Here is a 22,511-nt window from a genome sequence, read left to right on the forward strand (position 1 = left end):
TGACAAAAAAAAAAAAAAAAAACAGAATGAAAAACTATCTATACAGTGATTCACACAACTCCGTTCAATCCACCTTCCCTGTCGCGCCACCGTTCAGAATGCCCTCCTTTCCGTCGAGGTGAAAGAATCCGTTGCCGTTACTAACCCCGAGAATAGCGCCACGACCTCCCCATCGGGCATTTCTGCGGCGGGCAAAGATGGTAGCTGCGGCAACCGAAATGATCAGGATAATGACGAAGAAGATGGGGTGGCTAACAATAAAGGATCGAGTGAAGTAAAAGATAAATTCAAAGGTGCCAACTGTGGACTTCGGGGACAGTTTGGGGGGGTTGGCCACCACAAGAGGAATGGTTTCCAGGATCGAGGTACGTGAAGCCATAATGGAAGCTCCGCTAGAAGAAGAGTCCCAGTAGCGTCGGTTCTGTCTACGTTAGTTCCATAGACTAATGCCACTTGATGCGCCAGATACTTACATCTTGATCGTTGATAATGACTCGTTCTCCATTGGCCACGTCAATACCGTAGGTGTTTCGGAGCCAACGCTCCCAGAAGTCACCGTCGACCCAAGCAAAGCCAACTTGCTTCTTGTCGTCTTCACGGATGGTGATACGCATGTTCTTGGCCGATCGTAATGCACGTTGGTCGTTCCGGTCGTCGGCTTCCTCGATTCGGAGCTGCTTGGCGTCTCGTAACTCTTGCCTCTCCAACTTGAATAGCTGCGTCTGCTTTTCCATCCATTCGAGAGCTGCATTCTTTAACTCCCTCTTGGACTGCAGGAATTCATCCGAGCGCGCTCGGCTCAAGATACCAAGAACCACGTACTTGCCATCCATGATCTCTCGCGCATTGGAGGCGGTCATCTCCGGGACGATAGGCAGCCACACTGTGCGCATCCAGGCTAGGATTTGACGGAAGTCACGCATATCCTTGGGAGCAATTGGGGTATAGTAATTCGCTCGCCCATCACGTGATACGAGAAGACGAGGCCAGGTTGAAATCTTGAATCGTTCAGCGAGAGCTGCACTGTTGGTCTTGACAATCCGTGCGTGGCCAACTAAGCTCAAGGTCAGGCGCTCCAGCGCTTCAAAATCCTCCGAAGTTGTGGCGTGATCATAAAAGTACAAGAATATCACCTCCTCTTTTGCCTCTAGTTCCTTGAAGGTGTCCGCATCCACATCCTGAACGCCAAGTCCTATACTAACAGACTTTTTGGCGTAAGTAACTAGATCCCCCAAGCCACGTAGGCCAGTATACTCGACTCTCTCGCCACCGCGGAAGAAATACATTGTTGGGAAAGCAGTCACATGTGCGTCGCTGCAGAGTCTTTTCTCGACCTCACAGTCAACTTCTCCAACATTAAGGACATGTTGCATTTCCTTGGCCATCTGCTTCCAGGTAGGAGCCAGCGCTTGGCAATGAGGGCACCAGGGTACATAAAATTTGATAAACCACGGGTCCTTGGTGGTAGTCACAAGTTTCTGAAAGCTTTCAGCCGTGAGGGGAACCGAAATTCCCTGAGGATTGGCTGGGGCGGGCTTGCGGTCCGACTTGGGAGCCGCACTCTTTTCAGTGGCTGCGTCTTTGTTGGACAGCTGTGCGGCTTGTTCGTTGTGCTTTTCACCAGCCTTAGCACCCGCTTCACGATCTTTGTCCTTGGCAGCGGGTGTTTCTGGTTTGGCACCCGTATCCACTCCTTTCGCACCTGGATCAGGCAGGTTCAGGCCGCTCGGGGGGCGAGATCCGGGCTTGATGGCTTCGAGCTTTCCTTCGATGAACTCACTGAGGCCCGCCATCGACTTAACCCCTTCATAGTGTTCTACCAATTCACCATTGTGATAGAGGGAGAATGTGGGGTAAAACATGATGTTTAATTCCTCGCACAAGTCCCCATACACCAAACAATTCAGGGATGCGAAGTGAAAGTCATAGAAGCCTTGGAATGAGTTCAATGACTTGGTATCGGAAGATTTCGAAGAAGAGGAAGATAGTGGATCCGAGGTCTGGTGGTAGTTAGAAGAGCAGGCATTCCAAGACGTGTTCTGACGGTGACGGGGATACTCACATAATACAGTTCGTAGAGGGTTTGCCATGCCGGAGCAATTTTCTGGCAATGCGGGCATGCAGGAGAGAAGTTCTTAATAAACCTAGGACCCATTAGAACAATCGAGGGCATCAAGAGGTGAATGTGGTGGGGTTTTCCAACCAGTAGCCATCCTTGATTGTCTCCTTGAAAGTATCAGGCGTCAACTCTGTCATCTGAGGCACTTCAATACCGTTAAATGTAGTCGTTTTCACTTTATCTCCGGCATCTTTATCGGAGGGAGAGGCGAGAGTGGTGATGGAGAAAAGCGAGAGGAAAGACCAAGCCAGCAAGGATGGCCTCATACTGGCTGTAAGCCAAGGTCTGACAGACCCGGATGCGTAATTTGAGAGGGAGGATAAACGAAGGTATACTAGAAAGGACAAGAAAAATCACAGAGAACAGCACATCCAGAAAAACGAGCGTTTAAATGCAGCGCCAATGGAAGGATAGAAGCTGTATCAGCCACTGCCGGTCGAGGCAATCCACAGGAATAGTCGATGGTTGTGTCGTGTTCTAAGTTCAGAGAATCCGCGGGACTTCCGCCGAATCCCAGATGAAGGATACAGAGGAATGCGGGCGAGAATGAAGCCCCCTAACGCGCCCGATGGTTTGATTGAACTTCCACCGTAACTAACTTGTGGCTGCGAGGCAACTCGGTACCCCTGGAGTCTCTGTTTCTCCGGCTGCCGACGGCACCTCATCATTCCTTCACTCCCGAGACTTATTGACAGCAATTGGGTTCGTACTTTACATTGTATACCCCCATTTTTTCTATAGAGGAGCACAATGAGATCTACCCTTCGGTTACTGGCCAACATCAAGTCACCCCGGTACTTGGAGCCTTTTGCTCCTACCGGGTTGACCGGCCTTCTCACTCACCCTAGCCCACGCCCGACCTTGATCTATCTCTACACGTCTACCCTGCAAAAACTGAAGGCGTTCCCCGAGACCTCTGCCTATCGCCAGTCTACTGAGGCATTGACCCGTCATCGCCTGCAAATTGTTGAGTCGACGAAACCCCCCGGATTCGATGCCTGGTTGGAGCGTGTGAAGAAGACGGTGGCCGCCGAACCTGAACGATTCGCCTCTCTTCGTCGCTCTGATGGTTCGTACGCAGCGGCCATGCGGGATGATGGAAGCGACAATCCCCGCGGGGAAGAATGGGACGGTGAATCTATTGAAGCGACCACCGAAGGTCCTGCTCGTACGGCGGCGGAGGAGGCGCGCTGGGAAAAGGCCGTTGCTGAGTCTACTGTAGAACACAAGGACTCGGACTTCTTCCCTCAAGAAATGAAGTGGGAGAACGAACCTGCTTTAGAAGCACAGCAGTATGTCAAATGTGGCTTTTGTCAAATAGTGCGGGAGGAATGCTGATAGTCTCGTCCAGGATCTCCGATATTGAGAACAAGATTGGTGCTGGCCTTATTGAAGAAGTCATTCAAGTCGCGGAGGGTGAGCTGAAGCTGGTGGATGAGTTGTATAAGTCCAAGGCGTGCGTATTCGAGCCTCCCCCAACCGTTGACAAATTACCGAGTTACGCTAATCTTTGATCAGTTGGGAGGAACTGGAAGAGAAACCCAGCCCCGGTCAGTGGGTCTACTTCGAGCGTAACACGCCTGGCTCCGCTTGAGATCTTGCCTTTCAGTGATTATTTACTACCTGCATTTATTAGCCGACGTGTGTCAAACTAAAGAAGACACTGTTTTGTGATATTTAGATCTGTTATGCCAAAATCTCTTTCTCCCTGATGATACAATACCTTATACTCCCTTGGTCTGCGTGAGAATTTAGGAGAGTGGTATAGATGATGCTTATATGTACAGTACATATGTGATCTGCTGTGCATTCGTAGATAGACTCTGGACAGCCTGCTACATGCGGGAGACAAATAAAAGCAAGAACAGGGCCATCTGATGAGCGATCTGTCGCATTGGCCTGTGTAAACCACTGTTCTGTACTCCATAGAGCACTGTTCTGTAGACCAGGCGCCCGGGGTATCCCAGAATCGCAGGCGGTGAAGTGGGGCGTCGCTAGCCAATTCGGGAGAGCTGGCGGAACTCCTTGTGGACACATCGCTGCCAGTCCCTGAGCATCGACACTGACCTTGCAGGCCATTCTGGTCGGGGACTTTCGCTTTTTTCCGCACTACCGATACAGAATTCCGAAGTCTTTCTCGCAACTTTGGGCGGGGTTGTCTGAACGGCTCGTGGCCTGGTTCCCCCCTCCTTCTCATAGGCCGTCTCCCGAAGCCGCACATCGTTGCTACTCTCCCAACATACCATGAAACTTGACATTAAGGTACGCGGGCCTGTCATGGAGAGGACAATCTCTCTTAGCAGGGCAATTTGCCCAGTTTGGATTTTAATCGTGTATTCGTGACATTGTTGCTGATACTGGGTGCAATCAAACAGAGACAACTCTTTGCCCGCTCCGAGCGGGTAAAGGGCATTGACTTCCATCCCACGGAGCCATGGGTGAGTAGTACCTCAGTCATTTCCCTCTCATCTGTTACTAACCGGAGATTAGATCCTGACAACTCTATATAGCGGTATGTAGAGTGATGAAAAGCGGACGGTTTGCCTATTGAATGCGCTAATCGGGATACACAGGTCACGTATACATCTGGTCTTACGAGTCTCAGGTGAGTCTGCTAAGCACATTGTCGAATTAGAATGCAGTGCTGACCAATTTTTGATAATAGTCTATTATCAAGACATTCGAACTCACTGATGTCCCGGTACGAGCTGGTCGCTTTATTGCCCGGAAAAACTGGATCGTCTGTGGTTCAGATGACTTCCAACTCCGTATCTACAACTACAACACCTCAGAGAAGATCGCTTCCTTCGAGGCGCATCCTGACTACATTCGTTCGATTGCCGTCCATCCCACCCAACCTTTCGTTCTGACGGCATCCGATGACATGACTATCAAGTTGTGGGACTGGGAGAAAAACTGGAAATGCGTTCAGGTGTACGAGGGTCACAACCATTATGTGATGGGACTGTCTATCAACCCCAAGGATACAAACACATTCGCATCTGCTTGTTTGGATCGCACCGTTAAGATCTGGAGCCTTGGCTCCCCGCATGCCAATTCGACTCTCGAAGCCCACGAGACCAAGGGTGTGAACCATGTCGACTACTACCCACAAGCTGACAAACCATATCTCCTCACGACTTCGGATGATCGCACTGTCAAGGTCTGGGACTATACGACTAAAGCGCTTATTGCGACCTTAGAAGGTCACACAAGTAACGTGTCTTTCGCTTGCTATCATCCGGAATTGCCCGTGATCATATCGGGATCCGAGGACGGAACCATCAAGATCTGGCACGCAAATACATACAGATTGGAACAGTCGCTAAGCTATGGCTTAGAGAGGGCCTGGTGTATTGCCTACCAGCGTGGCAGACAGGGCATTGCCATGGGTTTCGATGATGGCGCGGTGGTTGTGAAAATGGGTAGAGAAGAGCCTGCTGTATCTATGGATGGATCGGGAAAGATCATCTGGGCAAGACATAATGAGGTTGTCTCAACTGTTATCAAAGGCGGCGATGCTAGTATTAAGGATGGGGCACCACTTTCTCTCCCGACCAAGGAGCTGGGCTCGTGTGAGGTTTACCCACAAACCCTATCGCATTCCCCTAACGGCCGATTCGTGTCGGTTTGTGGTGACGGCGAATACATCATCTATACTGCTCTTGCCTGGCGAAACAAGGCTTTTGGACAAGCCCTTGATTTCGCATGGGGCTCAAAGGACAACAGCAACGACTATGCTATCCGCGAGTCACCAACAAGTGTCAAGATATTTAAGAATTTCAAAGAGATTAGCGGCGGCCTCGATGTAGGGTTCCAGGCCGAAGGTCTTACTGACGGTGTTCTTCTCGGTGTGAAGGGGCAAGGGGGTATCGGCATGTTCGACTGGGAGACTGGAAGCCTGGTCCGACGTATTGAAGTCGAGCCGAAAGCTGTATGTATTCCCTTCTTGTGGTTGCCATCGATATCGCCCGCTTATGCATTCTGCAGGTCTACTGGTCTGAATCCGGTGAACTGGTCACTCTCGCTTGCGAGGACTCTTTCTACGTTCTCCGGTTCTCAAGAGAGAATTACATCAATGGCCTAAATACGGGCGAAGCCGATGAAGACGGTGTCGAGTCGGCTTTTGAAGTCGTGACCGACGTCAACGAGACCGTCAGGACAGGCCAATGGGTCGGAGATTGCTTCATCTACACGAACTCCACAAACCGTTTGAATTATCTTGTTGGTGACCAGACCTACACAATCTCCCACTTTGACCAGGGGATGTATGTCCTCGGCTACTTGCCACGCGATGGTAGGGTGTATCTTGCCGACAAGGATGTTAACGTTGTGTCCTTTGGTCTCTCTCTCAGCATGGTTGAGTATCAGACCGTGGTGTTGCGTGGTGACATGGATTTGGCGGCTGAGCTGCTTCAGGATGTCCCTCAGGACCAAATGAACAAGGTGGCCCGCTTCCTAGAAGGCCAAGGGTACAAGGAAATGGCCCTCGAGGTTGCCACAGATCAAGAGCATCGCTTCGAGCTTGCTCTTTCTCTCAATAATCTCGACATTGCTCTTGAGATCGCCCGAGATGCCAACGTGGAGCACAAGTGGAAGATTGTTGGTGACACTGCTATGTCGGCATGGAATCTTGCCTTGGCTCAGGAATGCTTCACTAATGCTAAGGATTTCGGTTCTCTTCTCCTTTTGCACACTGCCAGCGGCAGCAAAGATGGCCTCCGTAAGCTGGCTGAGCAGGCCTCGGATGCTGGTTTGCACAATGTTGCTTTCTCCACTCTGTGGTCCCTCGGGGATATCGATGGATGCATCGAACTCCTTGTACAGACTAGCCGGATTGCAGAAGCTGTCCTCTTTTCCCAGACGTACAAGCCGTCGCGAGCACCGGAACTCGTCATGAAGTGGAAAGAGTCGCTTGAGCAGTCCGGAAAGACCAAGATCGCACGCCTTATCGGTGTTCCTCCTGGTGCCCCCGACGCCACCGCAGACGACGAGCTTTTCCCAGAATGGGACGAGTATATCCGTCTAGAGAAAGAGGGCATCGCTCCTCAGCCCCCTTCATCGGAATCCTTGATCGATGTTGACGAACACGAAGGTGAACGAGCTCAGACCGCCGCCAATGGGGCCCCGGAGGTGGCAGTCGCCGAGGTGGAAGCCGAAGCATAAGTGAGCCAAGTGTCGCCGTGTTGAGACAAATGTTTAAAGTATAGGCCAGGCCAAATTGAGATTGGAGATTTAGAGGGCGGAAGGAGAAGTGATGAATCAAAAAGAGAAAACGAATTATCAAAGAGTCCTGACAGACTGATATCTATGTTCCTGAGACGCAAGCGTTTAAATCAACAGCCTTGGGCAGAGATATCTTTTTTTATTAACATAACTTCTATTCTAGAATTGTTTATCTGCCATACTTGCTTCCCCCCCTTTTTTTAACTATTTATTCTATGCCTTGTCCGCAATGACTTCAGTGTTATGTTTGGTTTTGGATTTGTTTACCACCATGCTTCTTCTACTCGTCCGTTATTTCCTTTTGTTATCTTGTCTAGATTTTCCCGAGGTTTAGACAGATCCATTACGATGATAGCCGAATAAGAGTATATACATTTTCATCTATCCTACTTATTGCTGATGGTGCACTGTAGTCGCAGTGGCATGCGTCACCTATTTAAATGGATAATAGTCAGTGGGTCAAGCTTTCCCTAATGTCCCGGTAACGCTAGGTTTGTACACACACACACACACACACACACACACACACACAAAGAGTATAGATAATTCAACTGTTGTCTATGAGCCAGTCATGTCAATCAACATCCATGCCTTGAAAGAAAAAAATGATTGTTGGAACTGTCCCAATGAGAACCCCGCCCGGAAAAAGAGTCAAAGTGAGATGAAAGTGAAGACAATGAAGAAAGGTGAAAGGAAAGGGGGTTCTAAAACGAGTCCGCCGATGTATGGGGTAGCCTTGTTGAGAAATCAACCTAAATCAATGCTTCTCAGGCGAAGTCAATGCTCGCCTGAACAGGATAGGATCGGACCTGCAGATCAGATAGAACCAAAAAATGCAAACAGAGAAAGACAGACCCAGTTTCCAGGTATCGCAGATTTTAACATATTGAGGTGATAGAGCACATGAATCCACTGCCATGGGCGCCTTTCTTATTCGCCTCTGGAGAGTTGGACGAGACAGCCAGAAACAGGGAACGCAATGACTTGACTGTCAAAAATCACGTGGAAAAAATGGATGCAAACGGACTGATTTGGACCTGCCTTGATGATTGTACCTGAAATGCAGAAGACAAAAAGGTAAAAAGAAGACTTAAAGCGCTCAGTTGAGATCACTGCCACAAAGGATTCCAACACAGATACCGTATACTCCTTGTGCTAAGAAAGGAGAGAGAGGAAAAAAGACGAAAACAAAACTCGGGCTACGCAGCAGGCTATGCAAGAGCAAGTGCTAAACACGAAGAGAAATCGTTTCAAGCAATCTCTGTAATTTGAACCACCCGATCTTTGGTAAGGGAGGTTTTCAACTCGCTGCGGCAGGCTGTTTACTCGGGGATGCTCCCAAAAGACGGGTCCTTGACACTACCGCCGGCATCTCCAAGACCAGCAACTGGTCGGTTGTAAGACCAGCCTTCAAACTGTTGCTGCATCGTCTGGGACAAGACGGGCCCATCCACGTAAGAGTCTTGAGGGGCCTCCTGCGTAAATTCGCGGTCGAAGTTGCCCGTATCAAGAGCATCCAGCTACAAGGACAGCTAGTTAGGACCAAAGGGGCAGACGGAAGGGAGGGACATGATAACATACCACATTGGGTCGGAAGCTTGGCTCATACTTCCTCTGCAGCAGCTTGCGCCAATCAATGTTAGCAAAGAAGTGATGCGATTTGATCTCCGCAGCACCGTTGGCACCCAGTCGACGTTGCGGGTCTCGGTCGAGCAGTCTCGTCAGAAGATCCCGGGCGGCTGGGGGAACGACATCGCTACTGGGGAAAGTCAAGGGTTCCTGCAAAATCTTTCGGTACATGTCATTTGTGTTTTCGTCATAGAATGGCGGAAGACCCGTCAGCATCTCGTAGAGGAGGACACCAAGCGTCCACCAGTCAACGGTTTTCGTGTATCCATTGCCAAGTAGCAACTCAGGGGCAAGATACTCAGGAGTTCCACAGAAAGCTATTAGGCACGTTAGTAGGGGTAAAACGGGACCGATGGTCAGAGGCTGCCTTACTGTTCGTTCTGTCTTCGTCCTTCATATCCAACTTGCACAGGCCAAAGTCACAAAGAGCGATGTGTCCGGTGTAATCCAGAAGAATGTTTTCAGGTTTCAGATCACGGTAGATAACCTTGAAACCATGCAAACATTCGAGTGCACAAAGAAGTTCGGCGGTGTAGAAACGAGCTCGGTTGATATCGAAACGCTGCTCCCGCTGAAGGTGGTGGAACAACTCACCACCGTTCACAAAAGCGAGAACCAAGTACAGTTTCTCGGGGGACTGGAAGGAGAACTTCAAAGGGACGATGAAAGGGTTGTTGATCTGAGCAAGCACTGACCTCTCGGCAAGAGTGTGCGTGACTTCTGATCGTGAAATGATATGCGCCTTGCGGATTGTTTTGAGGGCGTAGATTCGACCCGTATCCATTTTCATGACCTGCATGACTTTGCCGAAGCTACCTTTGCCCACGACCTTCAGCAATTTGAAGTCTTCCAACTTCAGGCTGCGCTGCTTGTTTTCGACAAATGAAACGCCAATCTTGATGGAGCCGGTCCCAAACTGAAGGTCTAGCCATTCAGCACCAAGCTGGCCCAAGTGACGCCCATGCTCCGCGTGAGCCGCGGCCGCTTTTTGATTGTCCTTCTTGCTGAGTTTGGGGTCCTCCACGTAAGGCTGGGCTTCCTCGAAGCGAGGATGAACCTTTACTGCACCGAGGAAGATATCCTCGCTTCGACCGGCACCAGGCCGAGCTGCGGGGTTTCGAAGATACAATTGTACATTCAATTCTGTCTTCCGTGACACGTCGAACTTGAATGCCGTGTTGTCTCCTGCCCATAGGGGGTTCTCCGGCGATCCTGAAACCGCGTCGACAAAAACCTGGTTCTTCTCGAAGTCCAGCAAGGCGTATGGAAGATATTTGGTCGAATACCGGCCGTGGATCGTGGGGGCAGCATTGATGCCTCCACTGGTCGACTGAGGGCGACCACTATGTACAAATGAAGCCCCCTGCGAATGGGTGGAGTGGGAGGAAGAGGAACTGGGGCGTACAGCGTAGGCATTGTTATTTTGGAAGTGGGAGTTGAAAATCTGCTGGTAGTGTGGTGATAGAGCGAAGCCTTGACCTTCATGCAAGGTGACTATCAAGATACCGGGCTTCACAGGGGCCACCGGGGGAGAAACGAGCGATTCCGAAGCACCTGGCGTCACACGTTAGAGGGGCCGGTCTCGTAATATTTGGGACTCAAAAAGAGCCATCTGCGGGAGCGAAGTAACGCACTGATTCCATTGGAGCTTGTCGTCGACACACTCGGAGTTTGGGATGTCACTGGGGTCTCCTCGCCCGAGTCACCCTTGATGGTGGACGTAGAGGACGATCGCGCGAAGGTTTGCGTTAAAGGAGCAAGGTGAGTTTCCTTCAATTCTACAGGATAAGAGGAGACATGTCAATAGTCGACATGACGAATGGACTCAAGCCCAGGCTATTATATATAGTAAAGGGAGGGAAGACCAACTGAACATACTTTTGGTGAGTTTCCACGACATGATGGCGGCGGATTTGGGGTCGCTAGGGGGGAGAAAAGGAAATGGATGAAGTATCAATGTGCTAAACCGAACAGGCTAATAAAAAAGCAGGAAATAGAAAGAAAAGAAGAGAGGGAATATAGCCAGAGTAACAAGGATTTTCTTTAAACCGCAGAGGGCTTGATAGGAGTAACCGGTGCCGGACAGAGATGCAGGACCGTCACAGCCACAGCGGTCTACAACCCACAGTGAAGGGAAATCCGAGGGAGAACTGAGAATAGATCGCTGAAGACACGACAGACAGACAGACAAACAGAGAACTGGAAGCAACCAGGGTCGGTACAAAATCCAACCAACGACCCGGGTTGTTTGGACAAAGAGAAAGAGAGAGAGAGAGAGAGACCGAAAGATAAGCTGATGGAAGAACGAAAGGAAAGGCGAACAAACAGAGGCTGAAGAGGGGAAAAGAAGGCGGCCAGAGAGGGGCGTTTCTGCCGCGCTGATTGGGTCAGGAACATTGCTGCCTGGGTGCCTCAGCGTTGCGGCAGTACATTCAGACCTGAGGCATATTCCCCTGGTGGCGGTGCATAGTTTGATTACATAATATGAGCTAAAATAGGAATCCACCAGCCTCAAAATGGCTGAGCCACCGCCCGCTCCCCGGCCATCCACGGTCGGGATTTGGCGATTACGCGACCGACCGAAGTTGAGTGACCTGCGACTGGACTTCACGGAAAACAATCCCAGCATATTATCGCTAACCTTCCCGACGCTTAGACGCGTTCTCTTCGATCTGTGGTGGAGTAATTGATCAGTCACTCTATTGGCGTACCTGCTGCGGAGACATCCCTGCGCCTTCTCAACCTCCTCTCCTCAACTTACCTCGTCCTTTGTCCTCGTGCTTCTCGTCAGATCAGTGCCAAGAGCTCTCTGTATTTCCTGGAGGGCTTGTGTGTGGTGGAGACGGATCCGGCTATTCTGGAGGATGAGAGCGCTCCGCGATCGATGGGTGTAATTCGAAAGAAGACCGCCTCGCGCGGTACGGAGGCTGGGACGAAATACCACTGTGATATTTGCTCTGTGGATGTAACCTCAACGGTAAGCGTCTGACAATGGATGAGTGGATCATCCGGCGATGGCGCATCTACTTCTTCTCCGTCTTGAACAGGTCTGACTGTAGCCCCCATCAGGTCCGCGTTTCCTGCGCCCATCCCGCTTGTCATGAATACGACCTCTGCGTTCCCTGTTTTGCTGCTGGAGAGAAATCCAAGAACCACGACCCGACTACGCATCCATACCAAGTGATTGAGCAGAATTCGGTTCCCATTTTCCAGGGGGACTGGGGGGCGGATGAGGAGCTTTTGCTACTGGAGGGAGCCGATATCTACGGCTTAGGATCGTGGGCTGATATCGCGGACCACATTGGTGGCTATCGGACGAAGGAGGAAGTCCGGGATCATTACATTAGCACCTATGTGGACAGTCCGAATTTCCCGCTACCAGAGCGCGCTGATCCCGATGATACACGACTTTCCGACTCGGTCTCCAAGGAAGAATTCCAATCACGAAAGAAGCGACGCATCGAGGAGCGCAAGGAAGCGGCCAAGGTGGCTCCCCCGACCACGCCGAAGCAGAAACCAACTGCCAGTGTACCTGCATGCCATGAGGTACAGGGTTACATGCCTGGGCGGTTGGAATTCGAGACGGAGTTCATGAATGATGCTGAAGAGGCGGTGCAACACATGGCATTTGAGCCAGGCGCTGGGGGGACTACGAACGGCGAAACGGATGCCGAGATGGAACTGAAGATGACGGTGGTCGACATTTACAATTCCCGACTTACGGCTCGGACGGAACGGAAGAAGGTCCTGTTCGAGCACGCTCTCCTCGAGTACCGGAAGAACACGGCGTTGGAGAAGAAGCGCACCAAAGAAGAGAGAGATCTTATAAACAAGGGCAAACCGTTTGCTCGGATGATGAACCATGATGACTTTGAGGAGTTCAATAAAGGCCTAGAATATGAGCACAACCTACGGCTAGCGATTTCACAGCTGCAGGAATGGCGACAGATGGGAATCGGAGACCTCAAGGGCGGAGAAAAATACGAGCAAGAGAAGCAGCAACGTGCGCAGAAACTCGTGCCACAAGGATCTTTCGATCGGTTCGCCAGCACACGCCCGAAGCAGTCGCAACTTCCGGAGCAGCCATCTGCCGCCAATCAATTGACAACACCGGAACTCCCGCTGCGGTTACAGAAGGCATCTGGCACTCCGAAGCCCCCGGAGCCCGTCAATCCGCCGCTGAACGATTTTGATCGGGCATTCGCCAGCAATGGGGACGGGCTCAGCACTCCTCAGTCGACCAAGACCAAGTTCGTGGTACAGCCGCTGAACGGGGTGATACCGTGGAAGTTGGAGAACGATGGCGCGGCAGACCTGCACTTGTTGACCAAGGAGGAGATTGAAGTGTGCAACGTGCTTCATATCCAGCCGAAACCGTATCTCGTGATCAAGGAGACACTGTTGAAAGAAGCAATGAAGCAGGGGGGGAGCTTGAAGAAGAAAGACGCACGAACCATCTGCAAAGTAGGTGTCACGGAGGATTTCGGTCTCACAATCTAGCTAACAGATGGTGCAGATCGACAGTAACAAAACCAGCCGGATCTACGACTTTATGGTGCACAGTGGCTGGATCAACAAGGCGTAGTTAGCCCTCACTGGAGGGTCTCTTATATTCATGTATGAGCATTATTGATTGACGGAAGGAGTTGTAGGCGTTGCGAGAGACCTGGGAGGCTATGTAGTTAGAGCATAGGCTAGCTGTATCAAGCGCGATTGATTGAATACTGTTTTTGCACCTGTCTGTATCCGTATATTCAAGTTTTATGCTTTGTAGGTATGTACAGTTCATCTGCTCCGAGTACTCCATACTTGATACCCCCACATAATCAATATTCTCCACATTCGGCCCTCGGCTCAACCCCGACCTACATTTACTTTATCAACACTGCCAATTCATCAACATACAGCCGCCAGCATATCCAACCAACCTGTACATAACGAGACAAAAGGACAAGTCGAGCAAAGAATGAAAATGCCATTTCAAACCCCACCCCCAACGCCTCAATACTGTCGTCTTAGCTTCCCCACACCTCACGTCCTCCTCGTTATGCTGACCAGACCGCGCGATCTCAACTGCATCAATTCCACCGGCCATGAAGAGCTGCACTCGATCTGGGGATGGATGGATGATGAACCCGGTATTCGTGTGGGTGTATTAACCGGGGAAGGTCGGGCATTTTGCGCAGGGGCTGATTTGAAAGGTTCTCTTTCTCTCTCTATCCCTCTATTATATATTCTATCAATCCATCTACCACCTTTCAATTCACAACACATCCAGATAAAACTAACCATCCTAGAATGGAACACCCAAACCCAATCCACCACCCCATCCAAACGACCCATTCTGCCCCCCAGTGGATTCGGCGGCTTATCACGCCGTGGGGGCAAAAAGCCGATTATCTGCGCCGTGAACGGGCTCTGTCTCGGGGGTGGATGCGAGATGGCAGTGAACGCCGACATGGTGATAGCGAGCCGGAAGGCGTTTTTTGGATTCCCCGAGGTGCAGCGTGGGGTTGTTGCGATCGCGGGGGCGTTACCACGGGTGGTGCGTACCGTGGGACGACAGCGAGCGATGGAGATGGTGTTGACGGGACGGCGGGTGTCGGTGGAGGAGGCAGAGAAATGGGGGTTAGTGAATGAAGTGGTCGAGAAGGAGGAGCAGCTGCTGGCGAGGGCTATTGAGGTCGCGGGATTAATTGCGGCGAATAGTCCGGATGCGGTGATTGTGAGTCGTGAAGGGGTGAAGTTGGGATGGGAGGGAGTGGGTGCCGAGGAAGGAAGTCGGTTACTGGTCGAGGGCTGGTCGAAGAGGCTGAATGAGGGCGTGAATATCAAGGAGGGATTGCTCGCTTTCGTCGAGAAGAGAAACCCCGCATGGGTGGATAGTAAGTTGTGAGAAAGGGAGGTATACAGATGGGTCTACGAAAGAATACCACTACGCTGGACGTATCAGATGCCATAATCATTAATTCATTAGACTCGGCTGCCCTGCATCCAAGTCGACATTTTAAGGTACACGCTGTTCCGAGATCCCAATGCTCCGTCCGCGCCATACGTTCACCGTTTCCCATGCGGTTTACACGCCGTCCTGCGACTAACGCTGTTCAACGTCGTTTTATAAACGTCTCGTGGACATTTCGCATCCGTGATCACCTCGGACCCCTCACCGTAGACTGGCGAATGTCCCTTGCTAAGATTAGATAGAAATGAAAAGAAAAAGTGACGACGTGCTGCGAATGCTCGACTATTTGCTTCCTTGTTGAACGGTTCTCACTCGCTCCAGCACAGATGCATACAAGGGGTGATCCTTTTCCAGCCCGGTCAGCTGAGTGGTGGCTTCTTCGGCCGAGCTGTCCTTGAGCACATGAGCAAGTTCAACACTCTCCTCGTCACCGGAGACATTCTGGAATCGGAGGGCCATCTCAGCAGCACCAATCAAATGATCAAACTTCATACCGCGTTCTGCGAGCTGCGATGCAGGGCCAATGAACCGTTCCTTGCGAGACAGCTTGCGCACTGGGGCACGACCCACTCGCTCCACCTGGTCCTCAAGGTAGTGGTTGGAAAATCGATTGATGATGGTGTTCACGTATTCCTTCTGCTCCTGCTCCGATATGGGATGCTTGGCGACGATGAGCGATGCGGTCTCGTCGAGGACTTTGTGAACGATATCCCGGATTTCCGGATCCCGAAGGGCCTCAGCGATGGTCTTCTTCCCACGTTTATAGCCATAGTAGGCGGTCGTGGCATGGCCGGTGTTCACAGTGAAAAGCTTCCGCTCAATGTAAGGCTCCAGGTGATCCACCCAGTGGATGGCCGGAATGTCTGGGTGACCAACGTCCTTGAAGGGAGTCTGGTCGACGGCCCATTCGTAGAACTTCTCGATGCGGACGTTCAGGCCGTGGTTGGGGGGCTGGTTGGGAACAATACGGTCAATGGCGGAGTTGGCAAACAGGGCCCGTGAGGAGAGGGTGCTAAGACGGTCAGGGTTGGTGTTTTGCTTAATGAACCCGTGCAGTGTATCTGTCGCGCCGATGGCATTCTCACAGGCGATGACGGCCAGAGGTTTCGATTCGGTGCGAGCATCAATGCCCTTGGCAATGACAGGAGCGATGAACTTGAGGATGTTAGGGCCGACAGCGCACGTCACCACGTCCGCCGAGGCAATCTCGCGCACAACGTCGCCCTCATGGGTCTTGGAGTTGATGGCACGATAGTTGGTGATAGTCTTGGTGTTTTCTCCTTCCTCACTGATCTCGGTCACAGTGTAGGACGGAGCATCATTCAGAGCAGAGATAACACTGTCGACAACATCAACAAAGACAACTTCGTAGCCAGCCGCATGGAGAAACTCAGCGACGAAGCCACGGCCGATGTTACCACCGCCGAACTGGACTGCTTTCTTTCCCATGGCGGTTAACCCCATGAACACAAATGGAAGATGCAGAGGAGATTCAGGACAATAGAGGATGTTTGGATATTGTATGATCGAAGATGAAGACAGTTGGAAGCACAAGGGGTATCCTTGGGAAGGATCAAAAAAGATGTGGAAGTGGATGGTGAAAGAGAAGGAACAAGAATGAAGAAGGTGTGGGGGAAAGAGGGGGGTTTATATGAAGCCCAAGACAGGGGGGAAAGGGAAGGCACCGACAGTGGATGGAAAGACGCAGAAACGATGATGAAGAGGAAGTGGGGGAGGGGTTTCAGGGCCAGACTGGACTGGATAGGATAGATGGATGGAATGGGATAGACAGTACCAGTTAGGCTACAGGTGGACAGTGACCACAGATATCGTGGGAATGGCACGATGCGATTGGGCATGAACGGTCAGTGAATGCGGCGGCCAAGGCAAAAAGCGGGCATCTGTCGTCCGGACGAGATGAATGAAATCACCAGATTGACATCGTCCATTCAATTCAGCCACCATGCAATCCGGGTAATTCCGCGCCTCAAGGGGCCGATGCCCTTGACAATTCTGTCCTACTGACTCTGACAAGAAATGCGTCGGATCCCGCGTAAGATCCTACAAGACAATGCATCTATTGTGTCCATAGACTAACAAAGCTCTTCCAACTACGAGATATTGTATGGCCCGATTCAATTCTCAAGGACTGTCATTATGATAACATGTTCGTCTCCACCAGGTAGATCAACTACTGAGTACTGACCCACCCTCGAATCCGTCGTAGTCACGATCTTTGTTTGCGACCGTGAGCAATGCAGTCTCATTATTTGATGAGCAATGCCCATCGACTCCACCCGTGACGTCGCCGACCGACGGATGACCCAATTTTTTTTCTGCGCCATGTCTTTGCCCACGAGCGCTGCCAGGGTCTCGACTACGGAGTCAGAAGAACGAAGCCCGTTGGAAGTGGTAGGTACTGGCTAGAAATCGATCGAATAAACGCCCTCGACAATGAATGGTCGTAGAATTGCACGTCGGTGGGTCAATGATTGTGGTTTTTTTCTATACTTTTACCCCCTGATGCCCTTCCCGTCCTTCTGTGTCTTTCTATCCTTTTCTCTTCCTTTCCATTCGGGCCCCCTTGGTTTCATCCCGAGTTATCATTCCCTTGACCTCACCGAACGGTCATCCCCGATTACAAGCTCTGATTTAAGGAATCCCCGTCCTGTTTCGACTCGGCTTCGACACAGCAACACATCGGCCAAACTCGTCACACTGCCCACCATCAACAGCCCGGCGGCAGCCCACGTCATGGCCAAAAATTGGCTTCCATACTTGGCCGTTACACCTGCTTCTTCCCCATGGTAATTGATCAAGTTCACAAACTGGAATGCGATGACCGTCGTGATAATGGATGCAATGCTGATCATGACGAAGCTGAGCTGTGTAGGACGGGAGTTGCATGTCAGTATCCGGGTTCCGTCACAGTGTTCCTGGGGTGTAAAGAATGGTAGTTCAACCACTTACCAACAACAAAACAAGCTCTATTACCGACAGCTGCCTCCCTCTCCCCCGAAGGATAACTGACCACAGCCTCTCCAGGATCACTAACCCCGCGAATCCCAGTCCTATGCAGTAAAACACTCCCAAACTTTGGCTGGTGACGCTGAAGGCATGAAAGTCCTCAGTGATGGCACGGGGCCATCCCAAGTCAGATGGCGAAGTGTTCCCCGTCTCCTCCGACAGTACTTTTGATGGATTAAACGAGAAGAGCATGGAGCGTTTGGAGCAGTTCTTAACATGGTTCTTCTCCTCTTCCCTGACCCCCTCACAGTGGGACATCACATGCATGGAGTAAAAGTCATTCGCACCCTTGTGCTTTCCGACTGTTGGTGTATACAGCTAGCACCCGCATTAGCATTACAATAGATCTGTTCACAGGGTTGACTAACTGTAAAGATATCCACTGCGCCAAGCAGATTTGTCTGGGTCCCAGCGAAGAGACATAATATGCTTAGGATAAAGGCCACAAACGCAGTAACCATGGGGAGCAAGTTGACCCAACTCATCTTGCAGCTGTTGCGAGGGTCCTCACTCCAAACACAACATCGGTCGTAAGTTTGACAAGCATGATAGCCTGAAGAAACGTGCCTATACATAAATCTCTTCTCTGCGTCCGTGCCATTCCTTCGGATGGCCGGAATCAATATTCAAGTGGCAGAAATTGTAAAAATACCACGCACTCCTAGGAGCACGTGGGCCACTTTAAGTGCAATGCTTGTTGCAGTTAACGAAACATGCAATTGGTTAATAAACCATGGGATACAATGGTAGGAATGCTTGTATCTTTGATTTCTTGGAAAGAATGCTGTTTCTTGCCCCACTGGTTTGAGGAATGTTCATCCCAGCCTTGACCTAGCATGCTTGCTTGTATTTCCGGCTTAGGAATGGGAGGCTGATGGTCTCGCATAATAGACGATATGCACTTTATAATGTGCTATATAGAATCAAATTCTCTGTGCAATCGTGCTTTATAAATAGCTCAAAGTTTGGATGATTGAGTTTAAGAAGCTGTGATTAACAGTAGCTTGTAGAGTTAAATATTAACTCCCCTCGGTTCACTAAACTGTAAAAATGTACATTCAGTTTTACTTCGACTCTTGACTGTGCATTGATATTAATCTGTTAAAGCCTAGTACTAGTATGAGTGTTATATATTATCAGTTAGCATTAATTATCTGTTTGTATAGATAAGCTTCATATCTAATTAGACAGTTGGGAGGATCGAAGCGGCGTGTCGCTATTTCGCTTTCCTATATATCGATAAATTTATTGATGAATCGTAATATCTGGCTGGACATATTCTGACATATTTCATTATGAGCATAGTTTTGACAATGTCCTATCACCAGAAAGATACTCACCTGTATCTACAGAGGTGAAATTTGCCATGTACTACCTCGTTCTCTTGGACTTCGCTATTTTTACACATGCTCTACATTGTTAAACCTGAGAGAAATATGGCAGATACCAGTATTCAGTCGATCTTATATGACATTTGGAGCTTTTCATACCACTTGCAACTAGGATAGTATGGGTATATGTTGATCAGGACATGACTATGTTATTTTCAGATAACTGTCGACGAAGCCAATGTCCCAATATACAATAGATAGTAAAGTAATATCTATTATTTCTAAAGTAGCACAGCCTTCAGCTTACCCAAATCGTGCTGCGCTACATTAAATTTTCCCATGAATTATTTAAGTGGCCATCTGCGAAGACCTATTTCTGATCAAGCCTGTTAATTGATAGTTATCGTAGTGAAGTAATGGACTAGGATGCCTGCGCTGGAATCAGGCAACCTCGCTATCTCTTTTTATTAAAGGCAACCGAATTTCATCCAGAAAAACTACTTGGATTAAGTTACTACTATATTTAGCTTAGTGTAATATGCATAGCCTAAACACAACAACTCTATTGTGGTCACATTTAGGTACCCAGCAGTACACATCACCTACCGTCAAAGGCAGCCAGATTCTGCTTCATGTTGCATTTTCTCGTCTAATCGAACACTTCTGCCTTTGGTGTGCTTTTCAGATGATTTTCATTAGCTTGGCTGACACAAACTTCTGCTGAAAGCATAATATATTCTGAAAAATATGGTAACAGTGGGCACTGAAAATAAAAAAGAGATGGAATTAGAACAGTCTTCGCCAATCTCACCTAATCATCAGGACTTGAAAAGTACTTACAAAGGCCTTAGACAAGCAAAAGCTTCAGAAGGCAATAGCAGACATTCCTTTATATTTTAATAACCCAGAGCAACTTGAAAAGAAAATACTGGAAGTCGAACTCACTTATTGTATGTGTTAAACTCTCTAACACCTGGCTGTATACAGACCAATCCGCTCGACATAGCTCATCGGGTATTGGTTGATCTGATGGTGAGAGGGTTGCTCAGTAGGAGTCTGAATGGTTAGTGTCTGCAAGCTCTTCGTATAGTTTTTGGGAAAGATGAACAAACAGTTACTGGAAGTGGTCTCAGCTGGAGGGACATAAAGCGGGGGTGCCAGTTCATGCACAGGAGACAGCTGACAAGGTTACACAGAACACCATCATACTCCAGTATGCCAGGCAACTTTATTATTGAGTTTGCCCATCTCTTCTTGAGAGACAACAAATCCAAGAGTCCTCGTAGAGAAGTAAGGGGGGCCTTGGATGTGTCGGCAGTAACTTCTCCATTTCTTGTTGAAGGCAAACACATTTCATCTAAAAATAAAAATACAAAGTAATTAATTATCAACCGCATCGGCCACAGGTGGTGACTGTCATGCGGCCAACAAAATCTCCAGTTCGTCCCATGCAGGGAACATGCATGTTCGTCTCACCAATCCGGTAATTGGGATCTCCTATAGACTGCTCGAGTTGACTCGGTAAACACATTAGGAGTTAACCGAGTTGTGAGCCACGGCCTGTAATTAATAACTCTCCAGTCAAACTGACCAATGCCTGGCGCCTGCTGAATCGTCCGCTTGTGTTGTCCTCTGCCTTTGGTTTTCACACCCCGGCTAGTAAATGGGTCCAGCCACAAGCAATATCAAGCCTCGCTAAGCAATATCCAAGAAAGTAAGGGTGTTGAGGAGTTAAAGTTAGTTTAGATAAGAACCAGGGTTTTGGGCTTCGAGACTGTACTTACGATCAGTTGATCTACCCGAGTAAGAACTACGGAGTTAATATGATACCCAATGCGCTTGCCCGGTGAAACCATGCCATAAATCGAGCATACTGGGGAAATGGCAGCTCAGACGATGGTATTGAAATCGGTCGGGTTGAGAATATAATTAAGCCGTTCGACTAATTGGAACATACGTATTTCATTCGGACTACCTAGAAGGGGCCATCACTCCGGGCTCTGCACTCAAGGCTCTATATCGTTTGACACCAGGTTTGACTTGCAGCACTGAATGCGTGGGATAAGAATTAGGACGTTGTCTACTTCATTTTAATATATCAATATGATGATTGGATGGCGCTGACTACATACACCCCCCTTGCCTTAGACGGAGTACTCTGGAGTCCATGTGGCAGCCAAGTGGGTACACTATGAAGTATGGTGAACTTGGAACACCAACAAACAGGAACTTCATTATTAACCTAAGTATAGAGTAGAGCCAATCCTAATCTAAATATACTTTGCTCTTGATAGGTAAACTAACTATCGCTAGGACGTAGTAGTAATGTAGTTGGGAATACCTGGCGGGCAATATCCGATCCTCCACGCTTACGATTATAGGAAATCCCCGGCATCACCCCGACAAACGTGACGCCAGAACATAAATTAACTGGTTGCTGCTTGATCCCCACACTGAACTGCCATATCACCGGCCGCATTCCAGCCTTCCAGTGTTAAACAAGTAGGTTTTGAACCACAAGTTTCGGCCCGTCAGCGATGTTAATTGTTCTAGTATGACTGGCAGTCGTGGAAAGGTGAGCCCTTGTGCTGGATGTCGTACCAGGTTGCACGACAATGAGACTACCGCGTAGGTACTCTGTAGTCGAGGCCTACTATATCCAGGATGGGCAAGACTGTATGCGCCAAAGTTATTGGTAGTATGTACGTGCGTCCAACCATGGGAAAGACCGGACTTGATACTACCTTACAACATACCGCTACTAGTAGCCCAGACGTTTGGCCGGGCCGGTCACCGTGGATTGTCATCTCACACGACAGTATTTTTCGGAGATCCATAAATATCCCCGGAGAAAATAGATAAGCTGTTGTACAGCATGTATGCCCGAGGATGAATTGGTGAACACAACAGACTTTCTCGACGCACACTCGTTTCTCCTAGGCTGAGCGGGTGAGCTCGTGCAGCAAAGGTGACGTTGATTGGCTACTGGATCAGCGGCGGTCTAGATCAAGAAGGCGGTGCTGGCCATCGTGCTGTGATTCTGCCGCCACGTGTGTCAATCATTGGCCGGCAGCGGAAGTTTGCCCCCCCGCCTGGCTGAGACTCGCTCTTTCCACTGTCCCGCTTTCCGCACTTGTAATGACCGGTTCCGCCGCCTGCACTAGGAAAACAGTGGGGGATGGCAAAAAAAGGACAAAAAGGATAAAAGAAAAAAAAA

The 22,511-nt window shown here is 49.7% G+C and overlaps 8 protein-coding genes across 8 annotated transcripts; 4 read left to right on the forward strand and 4 right to left on the reverse strand.

Annotated features, from left to right (window-relative positions):
- Positions 1 to 64: 64 nt before the first annotated feature.
- On the reverse strand, positions 65 to 2,385 carry ATNIH1004_003258 (putative disulfide isomerase; the record flags this gene model as incomplete). The annotated part of the gene is made up of 4 exons (XM_033567937.1): positions 65 to 421; positions 474 to 2,000; positions 2,063 to 2,144; positions 2,204 to 2,385. 4 exons carry the CDS (start codon positions 2,383 to 2,385, stop codon positions 65 to 67), a joined length of 2,148 nt encoding a protein of 715 aa, XP_033429932.1.
- A 484-nt stretch (positions 2,386 to 2,869) lies between these two features.
- Positions 2,870 to 3,713, forward strand: ATNIH1004_003259 (complex I NDUFA5 subunit family protein; the record flags this gene model as incomplete). The annotated part of the gene is made up of 3 exons (XM_033567938.1): positions 2,870 to 3,411; positions 3,471 to 3,575; positions 3,638 to 3,713. 3 exons carry the CDS (start codon positions 2,870 to 2,872, stop codon positions 3,711 to 3,713), a joined length of 723 nt encoding a protein of 240 aa, XP_033429933.1.
- A 650-nt stretch (positions 3,714 to 4,363) lies between these two features.
- Positions 4,364 to 7,285, forward strand: ATNIH1004_003260 (coatomer subunit beta'; the record flags this gene model as incomplete). Its single annotated transcript, XM_033567939.1, has 6 exons — positions 4,364 to 4,381; positions 4,495 to 4,557; positions 4,610 to 4,631; positions 4,693 to 4,724; positions 4,785 to 6,053; positions 6,110 to 7,285. The coding sequence occupies 6 exons, from the start codon at positions 4,364 to 4,366 to the stop codon at positions 7,283 to 7,285; spliced, it is 2,580 nt and encodes an 859-aa protein (XP_033429934.1).
- Positions 7,286 to 8,667: 1,382 nt separating this feature from the next.
- On the reverse strand, positions 8,668 to 10,874 carry ATNIH1004_003261 (serine/threonine-protein kinase; the record flags this gene model as incomplete). The annotated part of the gene is made up of 5 exons (XM_033567940.1): positions 8,668 to 8,865; positions 8,927 to 9,291; positions 9,347 to 10,528; positions 10,609 to 10,752; positions 10,853 to 10,874. 5 exons carry the CDS (start codon positions 10,872 to 10,874, stop codon positions 8,668 to 8,670), a joined length of 1,911 nt encoding a protein of 636 aa, XP_033429935.1.
- A 984-nt stretch (positions 10,875 to 11,858) lies between these two features.
- On the forward strand, positions 11,859 to 13,559 carry adaB (chromatin-binding transcription regulator ADA2; the record flags this gene model as incomplete). Its single annotated transcript, XM_033567941.1, has 3 exons — positions 11,859 to 11,951; positions 12,044 to 13,438; positions 13,491 to 13,559. 3 exons carry the CDS (start codon positions 11,859 to 11,861, stop codon positions 13,557 to 13,559), a joined length of 1,557 nt encoding a protein of 518 aa, XP_033429936.1.
- Positions 13,560 to 14,021: 462 nt separating this feature from the next.
- On the forward strand, positions 14,022 to 14,870 carry ATNIH1004_003263 (enoyl-CoA hydratase/isomerase family protein; the record flags this gene model as incomplete). Its single annotated transcript, XM_033567942.1, has 2 exons — positions 14,022 to 14,112; positions 14,272 to 14,870. 2 exons carry the CDS (start codon positions 14,022 to 14,024, stop codon positions 14,868 to 14,870), a joined length of 690 nt encoding a protein of 229 aa, XP_033429937.1.
- A 348-nt stretch (positions 14,871 to 15,218) lies between these two features.
- ATNIH1004_003264 (mannitol-1-phosphate 5-dehydrogenase) lies at positions 15,219 to 16,385 on the reverse strand (the record flags this gene model as incomplete). The annotated part of the gene is made up of 1 exon (XM_033567943.1): positions 15,219 to 16,385. The coding sequence occupies one exon, from the start codon at positions 16,383 to 16,385 to the stop codon at positions 15,219 to 15,221; it is 1,167 nt and encodes a 388-aa protein (XP_033429938.1).
- Positions 16,386 to 17,539: 1,154 nt separating this feature from the next.
- On the reverse strand, positions 17,540 to 18,448 carry ATNIH1004_003265 (SUR7/PalI family protein; the record flags this gene model as incomplete). The annotated part of the gene is made up of 3 exons (XM_033567944.1): positions 17,540 to 17,821; positions 17,907 to 18,281; positions 18,332 to 18,448. 3 exons carry the CDS (start codon positions 18,446 to 18,448, stop codon positions 17,540 to 17,542), a joined length of 774 nt encoding a protein of 257 aa, XP_033429939.1.
- Between the last annotated feature and the right edge of the window lie 4,063 nt (positions 18,449 to 22,511).

Source organism: Aspergillus tanneri (assembly GCF_003426965.1).
Source record: "Aspergillus tanneri strain NIH1004 chromosome Unknown AapTan_1_pilon_pilon_pilon, whole genome shotgun sequence".
Classification (NCBI taxonomy): domain Eukaryota; kingdom Fungi; phylum Ascomycota; class Eurotiomycetes; order Eurotiales; family Aspergillaceae; genus Aspergillus; species Aspergillus tanneri.